General features: G+C 54.9%; 10 protein-coding genes across 10 annotated transcripts; 5 read left to right on the top strand and 5 right to left on the bottom strand.

The window, feature by feature from the left end:
• Nucleotides 1–647: 647 nt before the first annotated feature.
• BO66DRAFT_407097 (serine/threonine-protein kinase) lies at nt 648–4,710 on the top strand (the record flags this gene model as incomplete). The annotated part of the gene is made up of 4 exons (XM_025649039.1): nt 648–675; nt 1,187–1,334; nt 1,433–4,386; nt 4,442–4,710. 4 exons carry the CDS (start codon nt 648–650, stop codon nt 4,708–4,710), a joined length of 3,399 nt encoding a protein of 1,132 aa, XP_025509074.1.
• A 3,764-nt stretch (nt 4,711–8,474) lies between these two features.
• On the top strand, nt 8,475–10,947 carry BO66DRAFT_3865 (F-box domain protein). The gene has a single exon (XM_025646188.1). It carries the CDS (start codon nt 8,634–8,636, stop codon nt 10,830–10,832), a length of 2,199 nt encoding a protein of 732 aa, XP_025509073.1. The 5' UTR covers nt 8,475–8,633; the 3' UTR covers nt 10,833–10,947.
• A 673-nt stretch (nt 10,948–11,620) lies between these two features.
• Nucleotides 11,621–12,887, bottom strand: BO66DRAFT_362875 (Efg1 domain-containing protein). Its single transcript, XM_025645090.1, has 2 exons — nt 12,443–12,887; nt 11,621–12,361 (listed from the first exon to the last, which is right to left on the bottom strand). The coding sequence occupies exons 1-2, from the start codon at nt 12,792–12,794 to the stop codon at nt 11,754–11,756; spliced, it is 960 nt and encodes a 319-aa protein (XP_025509072.1). The 5' UTR covers nt 12,795–12,887; the 3' UTR covers nt 11,621–11,753.
• Nucleotides 12,888–13,094: 207 nt separating this feature from the next.
• On the top strand, nt 13,095–16,686 carry BO66DRAFT_362872 (uncharacterized protein). The gene is made up of 4 exons (XM_025645089.1): nt 13,095–14,084; nt 14,179–15,144; nt 15,194–15,286; nt 15,332–16,686. The coding sequence occupies exons 1-4, from the start codon at nt 13,529–13,531 to the stop codon at nt 16,603–16,605; spliced, it is 2,889 nt and encodes a 962-aa protein (XP_025509071.1). The 5' UTR covers nt 13,095–13,528; the 3' UTR covers nt 16,606–16,686.
• Nucleotides 16,687–16,824: 138 nt separating this feature from the next.
• Nucleotides 16,825–18,539, top strand: BO66DRAFT_362870 (tRNA 2'-phosphotransferase; the record flags this gene model as incomplete). The annotated part of the gene is made up of 2 exons (XM_025645088.1): nt 16,825–17,531; nt 17,664–18,539. Exons 1-2 carry the CDS (start codon nt 17,055–17,057, stop codon nt 18,537–18,539), a joined length of 1,353 nt encoding a protein of 450 aa, XP_025509070.1. The 5' UTR covers nt 16,825–17,054.
• Nucleotides 18,532–20,180, top strand: BO66DRAFT_424785 (intradiol ring-cleavage dioxygenase). The gene is made up of 4 exons (XM_025650187.1): nt 18,532–19,132; nt 19,234–19,598; nt 19,686–19,753; nt 19,877–20,180. Exons 1-4 carry the CDS (start codon nt 18,882–18,884, stop codon nt 20,066–20,068), a joined length of 876 nt encoding a protein of 291 aa, XP_025509069.1. The 5' UTR covers nt 18,532–18,881; the 3' UTR covers nt 20,069–20,180.
• Nucleotides 20,181–20,354: 174 nt separating this feature from the next.
• BO66DRAFT_433330 (alpha/beta fold hydrolase) lies at nt 20,355–21,207 on the bottom strand (the record flags this gene model as incomplete). Its single annotated transcript, XM_025650685.1, has 2 exons — nt 20,355–20,716; nt 20,775–21,207. 2 exons carry the CDS (start codon nt 21,205–21,207, stop codon nt 20,355–20,357), a joined length of 795 nt encoding a protein of 264 aa, XP_025509068.1.
• A 274-nt stretch (nt 21,208–21,481) lies between these two features.
• BO66DRAFT_444866 (uncharacterized protein) lies at nt 21,482–23,170 on the bottom strand. The gene has a single exon (XM_025651616.1). The coding sequence runs from the start codon at nt 22,819–22,821 to the stop codon at nt 21,757–21,759; it is 1,065 nt and encodes a 354-aa protein (XP_025509067.1). The 5' UTR covers nt 22,822–23,170; the 3' UTR covers nt 21,482–21,756.
• A 157-nt stretch (nt 23,171–23,327) lies between these two features.
• On the bottom strand, nt 23,328–24,825 carry BO66DRAFT_466987 (aldo/keto reductase family protein). Its single transcript, XM_025652529.1, has 6 exons — nt 24,604–24,825; nt 24,526–24,536; nt 24,388–24,445; nt 24,124–24,308; nt 23,681–24,053; nt 23,328–23,597 (listed from the first exon to the last, which is right to left on the bottom strand). The coding sequence occupies exons 1-6, from the start codon at nt 24,673–24,675 to the stop codon at nt 23,442–23,444; spliced, it is 855 nt and encodes a 284-aa protein (XP_025509066.1). The 5' UTR covers nt 24,676–24,825; the 3' UTR covers nt 23,328–23,441.
• A 212-nt stretch (nt 24,826–25,037) lies between these two features.
• Nucleotides 25,038–25,440, bottom strand: BO66DRAFT_3805 (uncharacterized protein). The gene has a single exon (XM_025645907.1). The coding sequence runs from the start codon at nt 25,312–25,314 to the stop codon at nt 25,093–25,095; it is 222 nt and encodes a 73-aa protein (XP_025509065.1). The 5' UTR covers nt 25,315–25,440; the 3' UTR covers nt 25,038–25,092.
• Nucleotides 25,441–25,557: the final 117 nt, after the last annotated feature.

Raw genomic sequence — 25,557 nt, 5'->3', positions numbered from 1 at the left:
TCTCCCCCTCTCTTTTACCTCACTCTTCTTCTTCCCCGCGTGCACGCCCTCGTTCGCCATCCTCGTTCGCAGGTGTATGGTACCTGTGACCTCACGAGGCAGCTGCCCTCTTGTCCTTCCGCCCGCAGTCCGCTGACAATTTTTTCTGACCTCCTCACCTTCCTTTTAAACCACCCCTTACCAATTCATTCTACTGCAGCAACAACTGATCGAATTGCTGCATAGTCCTTCACCCCATTGCACTCAAGGCGTGGACGGGAGGAGGCCTTCGATCATCCTGTGCAAAAAAAAAATCTATTGTCCCTCGCAGTAACACGTCAAACTTCCAACGCACCCTCCACCCACCCCCGTCTGCAGGACAACCCGCGCAAGAAAAATTTCCTATCAATTCACCTCTCCTTCTCCTACAACTCACCCTCCCCTCCCCCCCTCCTCCTCCTCCTACCCACCTCCCTGATCTCCCCGAAAAGAGAACAATCTTTTCCATGTTTCACATGTTGTGATCCCATGTAGCAATAAACAACATTGTTCTTCGCACCCTAGTTCTCTATTCGTTATTCCTGCCAGGTGCGCCGGGTTGAACCGCTTGTTATCAATCGGTCCGATCGGTGCTGTTTTTTCTACAATTATCACCATCTTGGGGAAATATGGGTTCTTCGTCCTACGATCTTGACGGTTAGTCTCCCAGGTCCCAGGTTTCTCCACGCTTTCCCATCCTCTTCTTGTCCCCGTGTCCTTTCCTAGCATTGCGAGCCCTCCTGCCTGCCCACTTCAGTTGTATCAGCATCGGCATGTGAAAGTTCCTGGTTCCGAGAAGCGTATGTGGTAGGTGTATACGAACGACGACTGTCGACCCCCAAAAGCGCCCAGCCCCGAGCTCCAAATCGGCAGTGATTCTCGAAGCGAAGTGTGAATGCGCCGCCAAACAAAAGAATGCCAAGCGACTTCCTGGCCAGTCACTAAGACTCCCATATCGGAAGGACCGACACTGCCGCTCATTATCCACATTTTTCGTCATGCATCTCGGAACAATTCAGCCACTTCATTCCCCATCCCGGGATCAATGCTTCTGAATGGGTAGACAACGACTCAAACCAAAGATAAGGAGGGGGCAGGGAAGCAGAGACGAGAGAAGGGACTCAGAAAGTGAAAGACATGCAGCTAACCTCGCGCTGAGGATTTCTAGATGATCCAAGTCCGTTATCATCTCCGTTGGGACCCCTTTCACAGTCGCCTCAGTCGGATCACTTCATCAGACGCCTCTCGACCCATACCGATGATTCAATGAGATACTCCGCGGAGAGTGTCTCGTCCAACTTCGACCATCTCTCGAGGTAGGTGGCCGACCCTTGCATTGTCCGGCAGCAGCTTTCTGCATTAGTGCAAATCTGCAGATAGGGACTAAAAAGAGATTTCAAAACTCCCTTCACAGATCTTCTCTGCTGGATCATGAACATGGACTTGGCCCATCAGGTCTAGATCGCATACGTCAACAACCTTCATCGCGAGCATTCACCCTTCCGAACATTTCCGCCTCGTCGCTTGGCCCAGTGGCTTCGCGCTGTCATTCACCTTCCCCGCGTTCCGCCTCCTCGTCCCGAGCCCATCCCACTCGCCTTTTTGCCAGTGACGACATTGAGACCCTGGAGGACCTCCATCGCTTCCCTTGCGAGTCGCTGCATTCGTTCTCGTTTGCCCAGAAATCCGAGGAATTGCTTCACAATCGGCATAATATCTTGAAGAGGTCGATCGATTTCATGCGCGACCGCTTCGGCTGGGCTACCGGCAATAGCCCTGCATTGGCTGCTGTACAAGGCCGCGCTGGCGGTGACTCGGATACGCAGAGCGTGGTGGATATCTCGACAAGAACGAATGTATTAGCCAAGGAAGACCGATTTCACTTCGCAGGTTTGACGCGTGGTCCGCAAACCGGCCCTGCTAATGTGGATAGTGATAACATCTTTGAGAGAGCTTTTACAGACCCTCAAGTTGCAGCCGGCAGGTTTGGAGAGAGACCTGCGGAATATGGCTCGATGGGGGCTCAATTGCGCTACTCAGGGCAGGGAGCGGATGACCCGAGATCGCAGCAGGAGGAGGAGTTGAGGTCACACTCTTCATCTAGGCGCGTAAGCATTAAAAAACGTACTAACACCGAAATCGGTTCTACCGCTATCCGGGGCAAGCTGATGGAGACTCTAGCACCCTATACAACCACCGACCCCTTTTCTCCAACCAGCTCCTCAACCTTTGGATACGGATTTCCCGTGCCTGTGCTACATACCCACAGCAGCAAGTGGACACCAGCATCGCAGGCCGTGTTCCGGACCGAATCGCAGGAGCCGTGGACTATCTTGGCAGCGAATGATATCTCGTGTCTCATATTCGGTGTCACCCAAGGGGAACTCCGCAAACTAAGTATACTGGAGGTCGTACAAGAAGACCGGCGGGATTGGATTGAATCCAAATTACGGGACCCTTGCACTGAAGCGGCGGCAAAGCTCAAATCTTCGCCGGAACGAACGCGTTCCAAGCCCGCGAATACCAAATCAATGGGAATGGGCAACGGCGTGACAGCACAGCTGCTGAGTAAACCGCCTTCTCGAGCAAGGCCTCCCCGGAGAGCGCAGACCGACGATGGTTATGGCTCTAGCACGAGACAGTTGAACCATCCTCCGACCAAATCCCGCGGGGTGCTTCTTTGTGGGGATGTTGTGCCTATCAAGAAGCGCGACGGCAAAACAGGGTCCGCTAGCATCTGGGTGATGGAGAAACGAGGGGGCTTGATTTGGGTTATTGAGGAGATTCAAGAGGATGTCGTGACAGTCACTTGCAACGAGTCTTGGGATATCGTGAAGGTCGACGGTGATGTGGACAAGATCTGGGGTCACGGTGCGGTGAAGCCCGGAGAACGGATTACAGAACTCCTGCCTCGCCTTCCTGAGGACTGTCTGGCTGGCTCCATGCGCACAGGCCTCACGAAAGTGGCTGAGACCAAATACTTTGCTTCTCGCACAACTGCCGGTATCTGCATTCCCACCATAGTTACCAAAGGAGAAGGAAACAGGTCTCTTCGGATATCGAGCTTTCCTCATGTTGCGGGCATGATGGTCCTATCCTCGTCGACTTTGAAGATTGTCAGCTCCAATTCTGTGTTCTCCGCAGCGCTCTTTGGTCATGAGCGGCCCGAGGGCCTGCACATCAATGACTTGATACCTGGTTTCGATGACTTGTTGAACGTGCTTGTCGAGGAGGAACGGGTTCCTCTTGTGGACGGCATCGTGATTCCTGAACCCAGTTTCCGCAGAGCGCGAACCTTGTCAATTCTCCGGGACGGCGGAAAAGCTCACGTTGTTTCCGTTCTACTAGAGCCATCTGGACTTGCGGCCACCCATCGCGACGGGTCCTCAATAGCGGTCGACGTTCAATTGCGGGTGGCCAAGAGCGGCACCATCTTCACCAAGCCGCGGAAAGAATCTATTGAGGAGGTCAATGAGTCAGATTCCGAGCATGACGCTCCTATCGCAGTCACCGAACTCGTGTATGCTTTGTGGGTGACGTATTCGCGTCACATCCACTCAGCAGCCCCGAGGTCCAACATCCCATCTCCCCTCGAATCGGTGCCGTCTGGCGCTGAGAGCCCTTCGGCAGTCCTTGTGTCAGGCACGCCAACGCCGATCTCCAGCCCGCATCCTTATATAAATGAACAGACGTCGGTTGAGAGCCAAATACCCACGTCCACCCTGAGCCAGCAGCTGAGCGAAGCTGCTTCCCAGCCATTGACAGACAAGCCTGTTCAGCCGGTGCCCGAAGTGAGACCGACTAGCGCGAAAGAAACACCGAAGAAACGTACCATTGCCGATTATACTATCTTGGAGGAGATGGGCCAAGGGGCGTACGGAGAAGTCAAACTTGCCCGCCTGAAGAAGATCCCCACGAAGAAAGTTGTCTTGAAGTATGTCACCAAGAAGCGGATCCTTGTTGATACATGGACTCGGGACCGTCGTCTAGGAACAGTTCCGCTAGAGATTCACGTGTTGGACTTCCTTCGGCGAGACGGGTTGAAGCACCCTAATATTGTGGAAATGGAAGGTTTCTTCGAGGACGACATCAACTATTACATTGAGATGACCCCACATGGCCTGCCCGGCATGGATCTGTTTGACTACATCGAACTGAAGGTCAACATGGATGAGTCAGAGTGCCAGAATATCTTTCGACAGGTCGTGTCTGCCATTCATCATCTGCATACCAAAGCTCTTGTGGTTCATCGGGACATCAAGGATGAGAATGTCATCTTGGACGGTGAGGGGCGAATCAAGCTGATCGACTTTGGAAGTGCCGCTTATATCAAGAACGGGCCTTTCGATGTCTTTGTAGGCACAATTGGTAGGGTTTACCAGCAACACCGCCCTTTGATTTTGATTTTCTGACACCATTGCAGATTATGCAGCACCCGAAGTCCTTCAGGGCAAATCCTATCGCGGGAAAGAGCAAGACATCTGGGCTCTGGGTATTCTCCTGTATACCATCGTCTACAAGGAAAACCCCTTCTACAATGTCGACGAAATCCTCGACCACCCCCTTCGGGTCCCGTTCTTGCCCTTCTCCGAGGATTGCATCGACCTGATTCGAAGAATGCTTGACCGAGATGTCGACAATCGGTTGACTGTCAGCGAAGTCTTAGAGCACCCGTGGATGGCGGACAACTGAGCGACGCACGGGGCAAGTGGTCTTTTCTCTGAGTCAGCGATACATAACGAATAATCATCTTGGATTACACATACAGCAACTGTTTCCATTCTACTTTCGCCTTCATTCTACATGGATAATCGGAATGCAACGACCTCGATTGTTGTCACTCGGAGCGATTGGAGGTGCAGAGGACACGAACTCAGCCGCCTTGAAACATAAAAAGCATCCTTTACACTGGTGAAATCGTGTGGTTCCCATGAGAGGAGCAACCACGAATGGACCCAGGATACATGGCGTCTTTGGATGTCGTGGATCACAGTGCTTGAAGTGGTCAGAGTGTACAGAAGGTCTAAGCGGCTGAGATACCCCATCGTCACCATCACTATCACCAACGCCATTATCATCATCATCATCATTATCATCATCATCATATAATTCTTCTCTTTGGCTAGAAAGAAGATACTCTTTGTTTAACTTTGCAATTTGGTTTTGACCGGATTCGATAGCTATTTTGCGTGCATGGCCTGGGAACAAAATATGGGCAGAGAACAGCATGTATTGGATGAACTTGTTTGATTTTTTTTTTCTTGTGTTGATACCCATCGTCGCAACGGCATTGGAATTTCATATGCTGTGGAACAGAACAGGGTAAATTAAGCTTCCTGCAATTGGGTTACAGTCATGATAGACAGTGAGACAGACCAATACACAGAGATGAGACATGAAACTAGTCATTGTGACAGGACAGTAAGACATCTTGAGGAAGGCACTCGGTGATTGAACTGTGTCGCATTGACGCTTTTTTCCTTTGCTTCTTATCGTAGTGAGTATCTGTTCGAGACCAAAGTGCGGGGGATGGAAGCGGGGGAACTGGGGCTAGTCCGTCGGTATATTAATCTAATTCTACTAAAACGGCGGCACTTAGCCAAGTTGGTTAGGGTGGTGAATTACTAGGTAGCCTAGAGCTCGCACTGGGCCACTGGCTGAGTGCAGTGGTCTTGGCTTGTTGCCATGTGGGAGACAGCTTTCCAAGTTCCAATTGGATCCATGGCAGCAAGCACTTGGCTTAAAGATGAGGGACGAAGAGGCCCCGGCCGTGAGTTAGAAAGTGCCAGGAATGTTTTTCTTTCCCCTAACAGAATCATTCGACGTCTTCCACATCCGATCAATCATATCTGGAAAGCGGAATGACCAACCTTGAATTACCCAACCCAGTAAGTTCACGAAGTTGGATTTTACTTCTGTTTTGTGTTTAATTTAAAAAAACCCGGGGGCCCCCAGCTTCCCCCCCCCCCCCCCTCAAGTTTCAACAATCCGCCTCGACTCTCGAGGAACAAAGAGGCAGCCAGTCGCGGCCACCAAAAAAAAGTTTCCGTCAGAGCCAGTAAGATAGGTACAGTACTTACTGTGGAGGCGTGGCCGTGGACGCAAAAGCCAGTTCTCCGCTTTTGGGTGGCGTTTGTTTTCCCTCGTACAGACAGGAGGAGGAGGGGGCAAACAATCTGGAGGCACTGATTCACTGCACCGAGGTGGTGGGCATTCATTCCGGGTTCAAGTTCCCCACGCCCCCCCCCTCCCCCTTGAGGTTGGTTCCCCCTCCCTAGGTAGGCTCTTTTGGTTTCCCCCTTCCACTAGGCTCGGTGGTCGGAAGTTCCCTTAGGACGGACGGTTTCTTTTTTTTTCTTTCTTTTTTCTTCTGGTCGGGGCTTGTTACTCGTATGCGTACGAGTGACAGGTACGGAGTACTTCTTCCGGATGGGGTGAAGGGGTGAGGTGAACTAAGGTATATGGAGTTTTCCAACCATGAGTATTGTACTCCGTAGTTACTGTGCAACTAGTCCTAAACGCTTTGCACTGCATTCATGGATCTACAGTACTTGCCAAATATCTTCGATCCGAACTGGCAGCTCAATCTCCTAGCCTTGTCACGCTGCAGGGGGAGGAAAGGGGGGAACCCGGAATCGGAACCTGAAGCCGGCTGAATTTTTTTATTTTTCTTGTTGCTACTGCTACTGTCTGGTGCAAGTGATCCGATTTCCCGGCTTGGTCGGAGTTTTCGGGAGTGTATGTGTGTGTGTGTGTGTGTGTGTGGTTGCTTACGCTAAGTTATTTGCCTCTGAAGTGTGGGGATGGGATGGGCTTGGCTGGTTTGTGTTGTGGGTTTGTTCCTGATGTCGTTGGTTGGGAATGGAGGGAGGAGGCGATGCGATTATGGTGTGTTTGGGGGATGGGTCATATTACTTGGAGCGTTTGAGGGTGGTGTCGAGGGAGGAGGAGGAGGAGGAGGTTTAAATGTCAATCCATCAATGCAGCGGAGTGGCTGGTGTACCTGTACCTATGCATAGGTGGGTACTGGGTAGGAGAATTGTTAAGAATAGCCCAGTCTGTTGATCGGACTGTTGCCCAATCACTCCATAGTTGCGGACAAGGAACAGGGAATAGGCTCCTCCACTATCAATTGTGATGGCTGTTTGTTTTTGTCTGTGGCCTGGACTGGACTGGTGGACTCTGGAGGAGACGAGGCATTTGTTTCGTTCTCCATCGGGACATGGACATGGACATGTACATGTACCATACGGCCCGCCCGTACTTGCGGGTACCGTAATTGTTCGGTCTGACGGGCATCTCGCTTAGATCGACGCTTGCTTGCTCTCAAGTGTGAGGGTTTAATTCGATGTCATACCAGATGACCATCGCTGATTGAAGTTTTGGTTATTGTTATCTTCTTGTCTATCTCGAATGTGAAGAAGTCATGCCTGGCCACCTCCTGATCGCAGACCTGCCATCTGACCCGGTAATAACGGTGACTGAACTGTCACAGACCAAGTGGGGCGAGCTAATCGCTAATCGATAAGTGAGAATCCGTCCACACCCACCGATAAGAGAAACACACTCTCTCTCCGAGTCTCTCACACACACCTGTGGGGTAAGAATGGAGGGTATGGGTTTGTCGACCAGTGCTATTATTCGCAGCCTTATCATTGTTCGACTCTTTTCTGTTTGTCACAGCCACTCCCTCTGAGCAATTATATTTCGGTCAACATTAAAGACCATTAAAGACCCGTGTGGCTCGCCCTTTCTGTCGGCTGACCAGACCTTACGTGATTCTATAGTCGGGATTGACAATCTTCCTTCTCTTTCTCTCCTGTCTTCTTGTTTCTGACACACTACAAACGATCAGTAATTTACTGCTCTCTGTTCTTCCTACTCGTACTTACTTACGACGGAGTATATCCTACAAGATCCGATCGAGTCCTCCTGTATCCTCTCTCCCTTTCTTCCCTTTCTTCCCTCCCCTCCCCCCCTCCCTCCCCGCCCTCCTACAAACCTCGCTCCAATCAACTCAACGCAAGACTTCCGGTTGCGTTGACACTTCTCTTCCTCCTGGATTATTGTGGATGATGCTTGCGTGACGTCCACAACTGAACTCAACTGGTCGCTCTCCTGACTTTTCGGTCGCAGGCCAGGCTGGTGCTGGCTCTTGCTTCGGGCCCCCGGGTTACGCGGTCGTCAAGTCCCATGGTACAATCGGAACGACAACCTTCAACTCGACAACCCACCTCCACCCTCCCGTCGCTTGCTGCTGCTGCTCTGCTGCTCAGGTGATCCCATCCCCCTTCCATCCTTTTTCTTCTTTTTCAACCCGAGCAATCAGCCTGTCCATCCGCAGGAACGGAGGTTTGGCGTTTTTTCTGCTCCTCGGGGCGTGTCTACCATCGCGGTTATCGCCAATCGATAAGATAACCTTCTCACGGACCGGCTGGCTGGAGTCATTATGAGCATTTAGGATTCCTTCTCCTTTCTGGCATTTTGCGTTCTGGCGCTGAAAAGCATTCGGTCGCATTGATCGTTCATATCGTTGTGTCACCACATTGATCTAGGACCTCCCTCGATTGACGACGAGAAGTATTCCGCAAAGAGCCCTAAAGCGCATTACCGTCATGGCTACCGCAATCCCCGACGACATCAGATCGACCTCTGAGAGCCCTTCGCCTTCGAGTCCGGCTTCGTCGTCTGGTCAGATCCCACTGGAACAACCACCGAAACTCAAGGGTCGTCATAAATTGCTTCAAAACCTCCAACGCATCTCGTCCAGCCCGAGTCTGACCAGGCGCGGCCGATCCGCTTCCACGGGATATCGCCGCGATGGAAAGGCCTCCCTGTCCTGCATCTCGCTCTCGCAAACGGCCTATTCACCTTGCCTGGGCAATGGGAGTTCATCGCAACTGTACGGGGGGCTCAATGCTCAGTCTGTGACCCCCGGGGCCACGGCCCCTCAGTCCGACTATTTCGACGGTGCTGCTCGCATCCGGATGGTTCCCTCTGAATCTCCCAATGCTTCTCAATCGAAGACAATCCCTCTGCCTCAAGACCTGCGACCTGGTTCCCGTGGATTGGCGATCAGCATGGCAGACGTCACGAGTGAAGCTACCGTTGCCCAGCCGTCACCGAAACCGAAGGTTTTCGACTTCTGGGGCAGTTTGCCGGACGAACTCAAGATGCGCGTTTTCCGGTACCTCAATCCAAGAGAGATTGTCCGCTGTGCCGCGGTCTCCAGGGCGTGGAATAAGATGTGCTACGATGGGCAGCTCTGGAGGGAAGTCGACACAACGGACTATTACCGCGACATTCCTAGCGAAGGTCTGGTGAAACTGATGACTTCTGCGGGTCCATTCGTTCGGGATCTGAACTTGCGAGGCTGTGTTCAGCTCAAGGACCAATGGCGGACGGATGGTGAACGAATCACTGATCTCTGTCGAAATGTGGTCAATTTCTCCCTGGAAGGATGCCGTGTTGACAAGTCCACGATCCACTATTTCTTGCTGCGGAACCCCCGTCTAGAATACATCAACCTGTCAGGACTACTCACCGTCACCAACTCCGCCATGAAGATAATTGCCCAATCATGTCCGCAGTTGGAGATCCTCAACGTCTCTTGGTGCACTGGTGTTGATACCTCTGGGCTGAAGAAAGTGGTGGTTGCCTGTCCGAAGTTGAGGGATCTGCGAGCCAGCGAGATCCGTGGTTTCGACGATGTCGAGTTTGCTGCGGAGTTATTCGAGCGAAACACCCTGGATCGTTTGATAATCAGCCGGACTGACCTTACCGACGAGAGTTTGAGGGCTCTAATGCATGGCGTTGACCCGGAAATAGACGTGCTGCTGGATCGCCCGATCGTCCCTCCTCGACGACTCAAGCATCTGGATATTCACCAGTGTCCCGATCTCACCGACCAGGGTGTGAAGAGTCTTGCCTGGAACGTGCCCAACTTGCAGGGACTCCAGCTCTCCCACTGCTCCGAGCTCACTGATGACTCCGTTATTCCTATCATTCAGACAACCCCTTGTCTTACTCACCTTGAACTCGAAGAGCTGACTCGGCTCTCCAACCATACCCTCATCGAGCTTGCCAAGTCGCCATGCGCTCCTCGTCTCGAGCATCTCAACATCAGCTACTGCGAACTTCTTGGTGACCAAGGAACCCTTCCGATCATGAAGAACTGCCTCTCTCTTCGCTCCGTTGAGATGGACAACACCCGAGTGTCTGATCTGACTCTGATGGAAGCCAGCCTCCGTGTACGCAAGAGGGGCTACGGCGAGGACCTGCCTCAGATCGGTCTGCGATTAGTTGTGTTCGATTGCGGCAATGTGACCTGGGCTGGTGTCAAGGAGGTGCTCTCAAGCAACGCCTTCATCCCACGGTCTCGCAAACCCCCTCAGACTATCTCGCTTGTGGCACAGACGGTAGATCAAGGCCAGGTGCCCGGATCCCCAACCATGATCACATCTTCCATCACGCCTCCTCCCCCTCCCCCTGTGTATCCGAATGAGATCATCCACCTTAAGTGTTTCTATGGTTGGCAAATGACCGTGAATGAACACAACAAGCGAGTTCTCCGCGGTGATCTTGCAGCAGCGAACCGACTCGATCGCAAATGGGCCGAATACATGATCGCGACCGAAGAGGCGGGGACTGGCGGCTCTGGAACGCGCAGGAGACGACGCAGAGCCCGCGAGGCGGAACGAATCTACAATGAAGTCGACGAAGAGACCGCCGCATATGGGGTCGGAGGCATTTCAGCTCTGGGAGCAGGACGTCGTCGCCACACAGACAGCAACACTGGCTGCACAGTCATGTGAATAGGTTCGCTGACACACACTTCTTCAATTCTGGACACTCGTTTTGCAACCGTGCAATCTTCAGCGAGCTCACGCCCCGGAGGGGTTTTACGTTTTCTTAAAGGTTCTGGCAACCTTTTGTTCTCGGTGTGTGCCAGTATTTGAGCGTCCTAGTGTCCGAAACGGAGAACCGGGTAGCAGGGTATTGGTCATGCTAGGGCGTTTGCAAGCATCTTTCGCATCGGGCGAGCATGCTACTACGATATACGAACTTGATTAGCCAGTACAATCCGCGTTGCACCGGACGGGGCCGATGGGGTTGTTTTGTTGGCATTGCCTTTTTTCTTTTTTTTTTTTCTACCTTCTCCACTGATGTTGTTCCCTTTGCGCTGGATTGGGCGTTCTTGTCTCGGGAGTTAGGACTGGTGTTGCAAATGTTGTACTGCGTCGCACACTGGCTTTCTCTCGAATGTTGATAGACGGAGGACGGAGATCACTGGAGTTGGGCTGGGATGGTTTATTTGTCGGTCATTTAGCAAGGAAGATTGGACATTTCCTCGGTTTCGAATTGCTTATATATTCGTATGATTCTCTGAGTATCAATGTGGCCACTGGGGACCTCACTAAGTTGGCATTACATAAATGGTTGTTCGTGTCCAGTCGGACTTAGTGCTGATACATGACTGAAGTTCATGTAGAGTGTCTGTGGTCAGTAAGCTCAACCGGGTGTTCATGAACTACAGCGAAACAGATTATGGCCCTCCCACCCCTTTAGTGATGCGAATTCATAACAGATATAATTTGGGTATCGTATGTTGACGGGTTATGAAATAGTTCGTCAAGTATGAGATAAAGAAGTAGCCCAAGAAAGAATAAAGAGAGGGGGAAAAGAGACCAACTCCTGCAAATGCATCATCACGCTGACAACCAGAAGCCACTCGATCACATCTCAAAGAATCCGCCGTCACTCTCATCGCCACCATCATTATTGCCGGCATCCGGCATCTCGTAGTCATCCTGCTTGGCGGCTGACTTCTTCTTGTGTTTCCGATCCTCGCCCTTGGCCCTTGCGCTCGACTTGTGCGAATCGGGGTGCTCGCGCGCGATCTTCTTGTTCTTCTTCGACTCATCCGCCGCGCCGGCGTCTGCCACCTTGGATCGTTTGTCTTGGTTGCTGTTCAGCTTGCCGTCCCGGAGAAGATCCAGGGTGCCGTCCTTCATGCACTGCTCCACCGTCTTCCACATAGCGGACGACCTCTCCGCTGCTCCCGCCGCATCCTCCTCCTCCTCTTCTTGCTCTTTCTCCTCAACAACCTGCCCATCCTCCGCCTTCTTATTCTTCTTCTTCACATCCGCATACAGAGCAATGTACTTCTCCGTAAGCGGATAATAGATCGTATAGTTCAAATTCACGCGCGCAACGTGCAGCCTCCTCGCCACGGACGCGAGCTTCTTCTCCCTCGCCGCGGCATCAACCCCAGCCGTATTCTCGGTAATCTCCTTCTCCTTCCGGGTGAGCCGGGCGATTTCCTTGGTAGCGGTCTTGCGTTCTACCCCCAACAAAAACAAAATCAGTAATCTTCTTCCCGATATCCACGCATTGGAACTAGGGGTTTAGGGGGCGAACATACCCAAAAACCGCACAAAATGATACTTCTTGATCAGCTTCGACCGTTCCCGGCTCTTGGTCTCTTCCTCGAGATCGCGCTCGTAGCCCAGCAGGGCGCGCTCCTGGGTGACCCGCACATCGGCGGGGAGGTCGGGCTTGGCGAGGAGGCGCTTGGCGGCGCGGATGCGTTTCTTGAGGTCGTTCACGGAGGTGAAGTCGGGGTTTTTCTTGAGGAGGACTTTTTTGCGGGAGTGGGAGTGGGGATGGTGATGGTGGCCGCTGTGGTGGCTGGGTTCGTCGAGGTGGTCGTCTGCGTTGTCGCCGCTGTGTTTGCGTTTGTTGGGGCGCGGGTGGGGTTGGTATTCGCGGGGCATTGTGGTTGATTTTTTTTTCTTTTGTTGGTGTTGTGAATGCGAAGAGGAATGGGTTCTGTTTTGAAAGTCGGTATAATCTGCAGTGCCAGCCCGTGATTTCCAGCTTGCAGAGAGAAAAAAATTACTCGATCGGGCGATTGATTTGATAGTATGGCCGGATCATCGGTCGGACCGAGGAGGTTTGCGCCGTAGCCGATCAATCATATGCGGTTTAGCGCCATGACGCGCCCATTCCATTAATCCAATCCATGGGCTGGAACTACTCGGACTACTTCAGTTTACTTTAATGACTGTGACTACGGCTACACACTGTACTTCAGTTTGTGTACTTGCATCGCGACCTTGCAATTCTTACCACTGCCGCCTGCAGATTGCGCAGTAGGCTTGCGCATTGCTGTCTCTGGGCCAAGTAGGATTGTCGGATTGCCAGGCCGATTCACATACTCCCGCCGCGGGCGCTCTCCATGGGCTATTACATCTAGACCCCTGGCCTCCACCTCCAACCATTCCACTTGTGGATTGCCGTTGACGCATCAGATTTGGCTTGCCGGGTTCAGCAGGATTGCTTCACACTTCGCCATCCTAACCCACCAGGCGGGAGTAAAGCCAGTCTAGATCATCGCTGATCAGTCTCATCGGCCAACCGGACTTTCATCGGCTTAGCTGCTCTTCCAGAAGGGGAGGGGGTAAGTGGTGTCGCGAGTGGAGGACCTGCCCGGGCACGCACCGCAGCAATGGAGACGGCCATTCGGTGGTCGCCGGCCTCGACGACCAGCGAGCAGCGCTTCCTGTCCGTGGACGTGGTGAACAAGGCCTTCCGCCTGTGTCGTGTGACGGCGTTCGACGGCCACCGCCGCCTCGAGCATGAGGTCCTGTCGACGCACACCAAGGTGCCCGCCTTCCGGGCCTTCGACTGGTCGCCCATGGACGAGTCCCTGGTCGCCGTGGGCCAGTCCTCGGGCGACGCGACCATCCTGCGCATGGCCGGCGACGCCCAGGAGTCCTTCTCCTTCCCCATCCGCCACCAGCGCTACTGCAATGCCGTCGCCTTCAGCACCCACGGCCTGCTGGCCGCCGGCCTGGACCGCGTTCGCAATGACTTCTGCCTCAACATCTGGGACGTCAACCAGCGCCTGACCATGAAGGCCCCCGCCACCAAGGGGTTCGTCGAGCCCCTGCGCAAGTTGGCCAGCTCCGAGCCCATCACCAGTATCAAATTCTTCAGGGATCAGCCCGACACGCTGGTCACCGGCGTCAAAGGGCAGTTTGTGAGGATCTATGATCTTCGAGGTGGGTTTCTGCTTTTTTGTCTTTGTCTTTTTACTTGGCTATCCTTTTTAAGCTTCGGTGGGGCCTTTAGAGCTGATTTTGTTCTCACACAAAGAGGGCCCTGGAAACCCGTCATTACAGTTCCCCACGCGCTGCGTTCACAATCTGGCTATCAATTGGCTGGATGAGAACTATATCGCCTCGTGTCAGGGGATGAATGATCCGGTGATTTGTGTCTGGGATCGGCGCATCGGTTCGCGCTTCATCACCCCCGCAGTGGGGGCGGTTACCCCTCTGGATGCCGGCCAGGCTGGCCCGGCGTTGGAGTTCAAGAACGTTGTCGCTCCCAAGTCGAGTATCTGGAGTCTGCGCTTCTCGCGTACCAAGCGGGGCTGCCTGGCGGCCTTGGCCAACACTGGTCATCTCAAGACCTATGACATAGCCAAGGAATACATGGCGGATGAGATGCGGTCCTCGGTGGACGAGACGCTGGGACATGGCTCGGCCCGCAACTATCCGGAGCAGATTTATACCAAGTATGAGCGGGACATCGTCGGCGCTTTCAACCACCCTTCCCGTGGCTATGCCGAGGAGGACAGGGTCGTGGCCTTTGACTTCCTCAATATGAGCTCCGGCAACGAGCCCAGCGCGATCACAATGAACGGTACCGGGCAGATCAGTATTCTTACGTCCAAACCTCCCTCGCCGCCTGTACGGCTCTCGTCACAAGGTTCCCTGATATGGGGTTCGTCGGATGACGACTCCGACTTTAAAGTGATCAGCCCATCGTCCAACCCGGAGACTGGCATAGCGGAGATTGTGCGCGATGTACGGGACCGGGTATCGGTGCAGACCGGGGCGCCAGAGCACGGCTCGGAGAGCCCTCTTTCAAGTCGAAAGGCCCGGGAGCGTGCTATCTCGCTCGGAACAGCAGGCGATCCTCTTGCCGTGGAAGATGCCTTGACGCTACTGTCCGTCAGCAGACTCCGATGCAAGGAGGGCTATCTTTTTGATGAAGCCCGGAACAGGAAAATACTGGCAGATGACCCTTGGCTCCAGGGATTCTGGGACTGGATTGAACGTATGTTCTACGCTGCTCGGTGGTATTGTCGCCCTGCTAATTTGACCAGGTGCGCGGTCTGCCTCTTCCAATGAATCGATGATCATCAACGGATTGGATCTGAACTACTTAGGCGTCTACGACGTGTGGAACGGTGATTTGGGTAAGAAAGCTTTGAGTGGGTAATGACAGTACTAACACTGGGTAGGGGAGAGCCTGGAAGCCCGACGCGTGAGCTCGGATTCACCGCCCGACATCAACGAGACGATTGTCCAGCTGGTTCGCGAGCAGCTGAATCTACCAGAAACCAAGGGCTGCGAGACAGACTATGCAGAACACCGACGACTGTGTCTACGAATCTGCGGCGCCGCGCAATCATACCGTGAATTAGAAGAGCTCGTTAAGAACCTCTCGGCAGACAAGCAGCACACCAAGGCCGCCGCGTTAGCCATCTTCCAGGACGAACCCAAGCTGGCCTACCTAGCGTTACGAAGCCATGAGCCAGCCCAAGCGCACAAGCTTCTCGCCATGGCCATTGCCGGCGCTGCGAAAGGCGACACCGACCCGGACTGGGAGGAAACCTGCGCTGAGATCGCCAAGGAGCTGACGGACCCGTACGCGCGGGCTATCCTGGCGCTGGTCAGCCGCGGGGACTGGAACTCGGTCATCCAGGAGACCACGCTGCCTCTGCGGTACCGCATCGAAGTCGCCCTGCGCTGGCTTCCAGACGACGACCTCACCACGTACCTGCACGAAGCGACGCAGGAAGTCATTCGACAGGGCGACATCGAGGGCGTCGTGCTCACGGGTCTCGGCCACTCGGCCATGGACCTGTTCCAGTCCTACATCAACAAATTCCACGACATCCAGACCGCCGTGCTCGCGATGAGCCACACCGTGCCGCGGTTCATCAGCCACCCGCCGTACCGCGCCCGGTTCCAGGCCTGGCGCGAGACCTACCGGTGGCAGATCAACAGCTGGAAGCTGCAGCTGGAGCGGGCCCGGTTCGACGTCGGCTCGCGCAAGTTCGCGGTGACCTGGGACGGGCGCAAGCTGATGGACCCGCCGCGCCAGCAGATCAGCCTCACCTGCAACTACTGCACGCGGCCGCTCACGCAGCACGACGCCTCGTCGCAGCTCACGCCGGCCGCCACGGGCGAGGTGGTGCACCCGACGGCCGGCAACCCGCTGGGGACGGCCGCCATGTCCGGCACCGTCTGCCCCCGGTGCGGTCGCCATATGCCGCGCTGCGGCGTCTGCACGCTCTGGCTGGGGTCCCCGGATCCCATGTCCAAGGCGTACGTGGCGGCCGATGCGGGCGGCGCGGAGAACCGACGGCCGAGCGAGTCGGAGCTGATGCGCCGGTTCATTGTGTTCTGCATCAATTGCAACCATGGCTTCCACGCCCACCATGCGCGCGAGTGGTTCGCGAAGCACAAGGTCTGTCCGGTGGCGGAGTGTAGCTGTATCTGTGATCGATGATTGGAAGGGATGATTTGCGAGGGGGTGAGGGCGTGATCTGTGATATACCCATTTTAGCATCGTTCAATGGTGATAGCGATAGACCAGAGCCGAAAGATTAAGCGGTTGTAGAGGTAGACCGGACGGTACCGTCCCTGCGCAAAAAGTGGACCCGCGGACCTCCCGCCGATGATGTCAAATTCTCCGGGGGAAGAAAAAGTTTCCCTTGCTAGCAGCAATTGAGTTCAACCCATTCTTCAAAATTAAGGCATAAGGTTGGGCTCTATCTTGCTTGGAGCAGGTCAATCCACAAAATCCGACCGGGTAGACCTGCATAGCACGATTCGTGGAGCAAGCGACTTGCACGTGCGTTTCAACCCTCACCACGACCGTGACTCCTCGCACAAAGAGATAGCAGAGATAGCAAGTGCACACCTTCACCAGCGACTCAACCCCCTTTTCCACCCCGCATGAGCAGCCGCTCCCTCCTTCTCGGAAGCCCTGTCCCGACTACATTCACTCGAAAATATCGATCCGCAAATCACGGCCCTCCTCTTCACCGAGAGTCTCGCAACGCGTTGCCCCGAGTCAGCCGCTTTCCACCCTTTCAGCAGGCGTACACCACAGCTACAGCAACAGCAACAGCTCCAGTTCCAGCCCCAAGACCAAGACTAAGACCAAAACCCAGGACAGATTTTGGCATCATGTCAACCCACGAAACCCCGCCCAACGCTCCGACAGCGACCCAAGCCTCCAAGAAAGACAACCGCAAAGACAAAAAAGGCGGCCGCGCAGGAGGCGGAGGAGGAGGCAAACCGCGCCACGAGGACCCCAAAACCGGCCGCCAGATCACCGTCTCCAAAGCGATGTCGTTCATCCTGCGGCACGCGGCCGAAAAGGAAGGGTTGACGATGGATGCGCAGGGGTATGCGAGCGTGGGGGATTTGGTATGTTTGCTTGCCCTTTTTTCACCTCTCTAGATTGTTTCGATCGGGGGCGGGCATCGTTTCCTTTGATCTGATTTACACACAACAAAGGATGATGCGAAAGCTAACCACTGCCGGTTGGAAAAATGACAGCTCGCCTGGCGCAAGCTCAAATCCCTGAAAGTCACCTTCCCGGAGATCGTGGACGCGGTCGCCAGCTCGGACAAGAAGCGGTTCGGGCTGTTGTATCTCCCTCCTGCTGCTTCTACTTCTACAGCCACTTCTACGGCCGCGTCTACGCCCACGACTGCGGCGGAGTCTACATCCACCGCCGAAAAAGCAGGCGACACAGCCAGCCCGCAAACAACAACCAACGACACCGAAACCGCAACAGCCACCGCCCTCGCGGCCGCCACGACCGACCAAGACCCCACCCACTACCTCATCCGCGCCACGCAGGGCCACAGCATCAAGACCGTCGAGGCCGCGGGCCTTTTGGAGCGGCTGACTCCCACCACCTCCAACCTCCCGTCGACGGTCGTCCACGGGACGTTCCACGGGGCGTGGCCGTTGATCCTGGAGTCCGGGGGCCTGCGGTGCATGGGCCGGAACCAGGTGCATTTTGCGACGGGCCCGGAGCGGGAGGCTGTGTTGGCGAGGTCGCAGCACGAGCAGAAGGAAGAAGGGGCGGTCGGCGGGGGCGGGCACGGGCAGGTGATCTCGGGGATGCGGCGGGATGCGCAGGTGTTGATCTATATCGATCTGGTGAAGGCGCTGCAGCTGGGGTGTCCGTTCTGGCGCAGTGAGAACGGGGTCATCCTGAGTGAGGGAATCGAGGGCATGGTGCCGTTGGAGGTGGTCGATGCCGTGGTCGAGCGGCGGCTGGGCACGATCTGGGAGCGCGGGGCGGTCGTGCAGCAGTGGCCGGCGGAGTGGAGTCGGCGCCGGAATCCTAAGGCAAAGGGGAAGGGGCAGGGGCAGCAGCAGCAGCAGGCAGAGGGGCGGGGGGAGAAATCCGACGGAAGGTGATTTTTTGGTATAGGGAATTGAATTGGATACCTTGACTACTTACCGTATGAACAGTAGACATCGGAAGTTCAACTGCGGGGAAACTTACTAGGTATCGGAAGGGAGAATCCGAAGTTAGGGGAACAAGCCTGAGGCGGGGTTCCTTCCGCTTCCGAAGCGCCAATCACCCTCCCTCGCCAACAAATCCGGGGCCGCCGAAAGGTTGAAGCTGACCATCACATTGATTGACAGGCAAGAAGTATATAATCGGAGCTGGCTCTCAACCACTTACTCTTTCTGTTACTACTATCCCACCCTATACCCTATACCCTATACCCCAGAAGCAGACAAAGAAGATCAAAAATGTCCGCCCCCCACCGCTTCGACCCCAACTTCACCGACAATGTCATCAACGCGATGGGTCCCAAAACGACCCCGCGTTTCCGCCAACTGATGACCGGCCTGATCCGCCACGTCCACGACTTCGCCCGCGAGAACGAGGTCACCGTCGACGAGTGGATGGCGGCCGTCAAGTTCATGAACTGGGCCGGACAGATGAGCGACGACAAGCGGAACGAAGGGCAATTAGTGACCGACGTGATTGGATTGGAGTCGTACGCTGCCTTTACCTTTACCTAGAAACTGCCCTTACCCCCCTCCCCTCGTTTCCCCGTGTCAACCCCCTCACTAACAAACCCCCGAACAAACGAAACAGCCTCGTCGACGAAATAACCTACACCCTCGCCGCGGAAGCGCACGACGCCCCCACCGCCACCGCGATCCTGGGCCCGTTCTTCCGGGCGGACACCCCGCTCCGCGCCAACGGGGAGTCGATCGTGCGCACGCCCGCCCCCGGCGGCGAGATGGCCTACATGCACGGCCGCGTGGTCGACCACGCCACCAAGGCGCCGCTCGTCGACGCCACCGTCGAGGTCTGGCAGGCCAGCACCAACGGCCTGTACGAGCAGCAGGACCCCGCGCAGGAGGAGTTCAACCTGCGGGGCAAGTTCCGCACCGACGCCGACGGCCGGTATGCGTTTTACTGCTTGCGGCCGACGCCGTATCCCGTTCCGGATGATGGTTCGTTTTACCTTTCTTTGTCGGTGGGGGGGGGCAAAAGTGTGAGGGGTTATGGATGTGCTAACGAATCTGGGTGGGGGGATGTAGGTCCCGCGGGGAAATTGTTGGAATTGATGGATCGTCATCCGTTCCGGCCGGCGCATATTCATATCATTGTATGTTCGAACCCTTCCCTACTCTACTTCTGGGAGATGGATTGTTGACCCTTCCCTACTCCACTTCTGGGAAAATGGAACTGTTGCTCCCCGAAAACCAAAGCTAATCGCTTCGTGTGGCAGGCCACCTACGAGGGCTACAAACCCCTCACCACGCAGATCTTCGATCGCAAGGACCCCTACCTCACCAATGACTCGGTCTTCGCCGTCAAGGACTCCCTCATCGTGGACTTTGTCGAGCGCAAGGGCGACCCTCAAGCTGGTCTTGAGTTGCAGTATGATGTCAAGTTGGCGCCGGCGTCGGCGTCGAGCTAGACGGTTTCGATGCTTCGGAAAGAAAAAAAAAAATATGTGGATATCGTGGGGTGTAGGTGTACTATGCGTGACAGTAGGGGGTTTTCTGTATATATTGATTGATGTGATACCGAACTTATGTTATTCATTTCTATACTTCATCACATCATGTGACTGTTTCAGACGATCCTGAGCTCGGGGAGTAAAAGACATTCCTCAGTCTACTCCTTCGACCCAAACCTCATCTCTCAAGTGCTTTCATTGTAGGACCGTCACCCATTATAATGAACAAGTCTACCAACAAAAACTACAAAGCAGCAGCAAACTCCCGAATCAGCCCGCCCACCTCCTCCGGCGCCTCGACGCAATGCCAGTGTCCGATCTGCGCCAGAACCTCCATCTTCTTGCTCCCGCTCGACACCCGATCGAAGATATGCTGACACCCCTCCAGCGACGCTGACTTGTCCTCCTCGCCCGCGATCAGCAGGAACGGGGCCGAGATGGCCGCGTAGTCGATGGCGGGCGCTTTGGCGATCGCCTGGCAGAGCGCCGCGTAGCCCTTGGGGTTCTGTCCCAGGATCAACTCGCGGATCAGGGCTTTGGCGAGCGGCGAGCAGCGGGTGCCGGTGGCGCCGCTGGGGATGGTGTTGGCCATGGGCTCCATGCCCGCTTAGTTGACAGTCAGCACATTTCCACATTCTAGTAGAGAACCCGAAAAGGGGCTTACAGTTGGAGACCGTCTCGCTGCGCTGGGTCATGACCGAGGCCAATTTGTCGGATGGGTGGGTTGGTCCAATGGCGACGACGGCCTTCACGCGATCCGCATACTGCGCGCCCAGGAGCGTCACCACCAGTCCGCCCATTGAGTGGCCGACGACCACGGCCTGGGCCACCTTCAGCGCGTCCAGCACGCCGACCACGTCGGCGGCAATGGATTCGATGGACACCGGCTGGCCCGTGTAGGTCGAGCGGGCGGAGCCATAGGTGTCCAGGGTGATGCACCGGTGCTGCGTTTCGAGGTACGGTAGGATGGGGAAGTAGTAGTTCTGCGAGGACCCGAGTCCGTGGATGAAGATGAATGTGGAGCCGTTGGCGGGGGCGCCGTCCGGGTGGGAGTCGGCGTAGTATATCTCGTGGTTGTTGACGGTGACGGTAGGCATGGTGTCTTGTTGGTGTCTTGCGGCTGTTCGATGTTGAGCACTGGTTTTCTAGCAAAAGAAAAGGAAAGAGAGGGACCGCGCGTGATCGGAAGTTTGACAAGCAGAAAGCTCAACAAAGCTTGAGCGGGGTCGACGTCATGGCGTGGGCGGGGAACTTTGCTCGCTCTCCTTTTTTTTCTCCTTCCGTTCAACTTGGAACGCTCCCGAGTGTGCCATTTCCTACTTCCTGCGGAAGTCCTTTGTCTTCCGTTGTAGCCGTATATCCAGTCTTGTCGTGTCGTATCGTGTCGCCCCGATCATCCACCTGCTCCGAGTACCAAGTACCAAGTACCAGTACCAGGCAAAAAGAATCCGTCGGATGATTTGGAGATGAGGATGGCGGGCGGGGAACGCAAGCCGCTCAGCTTATCACCGCCCGACCCGACGAGGGGCTCCCGCCCAGGGCCGCCATCCGACGTGCGCGGATCGCCCGTCGGTTCGGAAGACGACAATGCATTAGGTTAATGCACAGTGTCCAATTTTAGTCTGTCAGTTATACATTGTCAGTTCTCACACAGCATCCAATGCAACCAATGCCTGTTCGAACTCCTCATCGGTGTCGAACTCGTGGCCCAATTGCTCCAACAAAATGGCTGTGTCGTCCTGAAATGAATCGCCTGCCGACGAGGCAGGTATAGCGCCTTGCACTGTCGGAGGCTCGGCGTGGGGTGTGTCCACAGTGTCCGCGCTTTTAGTGTCTATCGCATTCGTGTTTATCGCAACGGCGTTGATTGTATTGGTGTCTATCGCATTCGTCTTCGGCGCAATCGTGTCAATCGCATCGGCGCCCGCACCCAGGGTATCTCCAACATCCTTCGTGGCCAACACCTCAGCCGCCACGGCCTCACTCTTTTTGATGATGTCCTCATCATCGAAGATGGAGCAATCAGAGAACTCGTCAACCTCTGCAAGGTCCTCCTCCCAGCCAAACTCATCATCCGTATCGGTAGTGTGATCCGCCGCAGCACCACCAACAGCGCGCGCAGCATCCTCACCCGTCTCAACCTGCACACCACCCTCCACCTCGTCCTCCCCCAATATACCATGAACCACACCCTCCTCCGCATCCCTAACAGACCCACTCTCCCACCCCTCAAGATCAACGTCCTCAAACTCCGCACCCTCCCCCAAAATATCCCCATCATCATCATCATCATCATCATCATCACCACTCTCAACATCATCACCACCCACACCCCCATCTTCATCCACACCCATCCCCTCACCACCCAAAGTCGGCGGCGCAGGCTTCCGAATAAACCTCAACAGCGAAGGCTGACTCGACGGCACGACGGGGGCATTCGGATCCGGCAGGCCCATGGAGCCGAGCCGCCGGCGCTCCTCGCGGTCGCGCGCCGCCTTCTCGGCCTTCTTCTTCTTGTTGGCGACGCGCTTGCGGTCGCGGTCGCGCAGCTGCTGCGCCCGGCGCTCGCGCTCCTGCTCGCGCTCGATGCGCGCGATCTGCGACGCCGTGAACTGGAACCGTTGGTTGCTGCGCTGGTACCGCCGGCGCACCGTGCGGGATTTCTCGAGGATGATGCGTTTTTTGGCCGGGGAGGCGGAGGTCGGGGGCATGTTGGGTGGCCTTTCACTTGGGTCTTTGGGGGTGTCTGTCTGTTGACTGGAGGGATAGGTGGTGGTTGTGGTTGTGGTTGTGGTTGTGGTTGTGGTGAGGGAGGAGGGAAACGAAGGGCGGCGGCAGCGGAGATTAGACGGAGGTATGAGTGGAATCGTTGGTCGTGGGAACGATACTCCTGGTTCTTGGGGAGGGATCGGTGGGGATAGACATTTGAGATTTTGGGAGAGCTTGGAGATATGGGGGTGGTTTTGTCTGGGTAAATAAGAGGAAGTTCGAGTAAGTGAATGTGTTGAGAATCACATCAGGGGAAAAAAAAAAAAGGTAAACAAGATGAGTGAGTGATGCCACCTCCGGGTAATTAATTGTTTGGAAGGAAACCATGGGGGGAAAGGCCAGGCGGAAGGCAAGCAAGCCGTTGCGGGGATACGTTATACCGAAGCGGGAGAATTGTTTGGTCCGGGTAACTTCACGGTGGGTGCTGCCAACAACAACAGTGAACGTGGCCAGGTTGATGGTTCATTTTGATGGTTTTAAGCGGTTGAATATGTAACACTATCTGCAGATCTATGTGCTCAAGCATAATCCCCACCAAAACAGCATATGCTGCTTACCTCATCTACAGCTTCGAATCCCGAGCAGGGTCCCAGCACACAGGCGCATGTTCATCCGTCTGCAGACGACGCATATCCTCCTGAGTCAACTCAAAATCGAAGACCTGCGCATTCTCTCTGATCCGGAACTCGGTCACAGACTTGGGCAACGGGACATATTCCTACAACATCATGCATTAGCCATCCAGAAATCTCGCTGTGAAGCCCAAAAAAGAAACAAAAAAAAGCTTTGCTCCAAACAGACCTTCTGCAAACTCCAACGGACCAAAATCTGCGCTGGAGTCTTCTTGTACTTCCTCGCCAAGCTCTGCAGCATCGGCTCGTTCATCCGCTTCGCCTGCACCAGCGGCGAATAAGCTTCGACGACGATGTCTCGCTTCTTCAGCCACGCCACGATGTCCTCCCGGGCACACCAGGGGTGGATCTCGTACTGGCCGACGGAGATCTGGCCCCCGATGCCGCTGGTCTGGATGTAGTGCTCCAGCTCCTCCAGGTGGCGGATCCCGTAGTTGGAGACGCCGATGGAGCGGATCTTGCCGGTCTTCTGCGCTTCCACGAGGGCGCGCCACGCGCCGAGTCGACCTTCTTTCCCGCCGTAGGGCGCGTGCAGCAGCATCCTGTGTGTGTGGCAGCGTTAATCTCCTGGTGGTGAGCCCTCTAGGGTGGGAAACGAAAGATAGAACGTACAGGTCGATGTAGCCTAGGCATGCTGCTGCAGACAGACTGGCCTCGATGGCTTCCTTGGCCTTTTCGTAAGACATATGGGTGTCGGGAATCTTGCTTGTGTAGAAGATTTCGGACCGCCCGATCCCCGATTTGTGGATGGCTGCCGCGCACTCGGCTTCGTTTTGGTATAGTTGCGCACAGTCGACCTGTAGCAGACGTGGGTAGTTGTGGTGTTAAATCCATAGTGCTGCAATGGTAAGCGGGAGAATGGACAGAGGGCCATACATGACGGTAGCCAGCCTCTAGGGCCTTGAGGATCACTTTCTCAGTGACGTCGGGAGGGCTACGACGCGGAGAAGCAATTGTCAGCCAGAACCACGGTATGCACCAGTTGAAAGCCAATTGCTCGATCCTAAGACATACGTCTGGTACGACTGAGACGCCGAGGTTCCTGTTAATCGCTGCTTGAAATAGAGATTTCGTGGATTGACCATCACTCACCCCGAATCCTATGACCGGGATCTCGTATCCCGAAACCATCTTCCTGGTCGACGCGAGGGAAAGTGGAGCCATGATATATGGGATTGCGAGTGTACACTATCACTCTGATCGAGCAGGACACGAGTGAATGGGGGCACTGAGGTTGACGATTCTAGACAGAACAAGAGGGAACGTCGAAGTTGCGGACAAAACATTCAGAAACTAATTTCCAAGTTCCAAGGTGCCCGCTCCGCATGCCCACGAGGGATGCGCCATCGCCGTGGGCCGAGAGATCAATTGTGGGTCCATTGACTTTATCAATCAGTTGAAGATTCCGTCCGCCCCTGGGCTTGCAGACAGCCGGTCAAGCCGAGTTTCGGACATCCGACCGCCGGTGCCCTGCTCTTTCGCGGGCTTGCATCGAGGATGCGAGCGACTGTTCGAAGCAAACTTGTGTTTATTTGATGCCGGACATGCTTCCATGATCCATTTATAGCATGACCTCAGTCTCTAGAATTTCTGAACTGAGAGTTTTGTATTCTCATTCATGTTTGCCGAGTACGATTGAGGTCTCATGTGTGTGTCTGCGTGACATTCAAATGATAGCGACACGACCAATTGGGCAATCGATATAAGGAACAGTGCGGTGTTAGGACTGACACTGCGAATGCTCAAATGATTCAGACGAACGAAGTGTGAAGTAGCAGGGTCGAGCCGGCATCTCCTATCCATTCGCAGTCGGCTGTGGGTACTCCTGGAAGAGAAACCCGCGGAATTCGGCACTCTGGAAATCTCTCTTCCAATGAGGCTCGGCGCTTGACGGTCTAGTAGGAAGGGAGAGAGAGAATGCGATGGAAATTAGATCATGGATGTGTACATGGAAGTGGAAGTGATGCACAGAGTATTTTCTCTCGAAACACCGGTGGTTATTGATAAGATTGGTTGTTAAGGCGGGTTTCGATCTTCCCTACCTAT

This window comes from Aspergillus aculeatinus, assembly GCF_003184765.1.
Source record: "Aspergillus aculeatinus CBS 121060 unplaced genomic scaffold BO66scaffold_1, whole genome shotgun sequence".
NCBI lineage: Eukaryota > Fungi > Ascomycota > Eurotiomycetes > Eurotiales > Aspergillaceae > Aspergillus > Aspergillus aculeatinus.
This window is presented reverse-complemented; position numbering and strand designations above follow the sequence as displayed.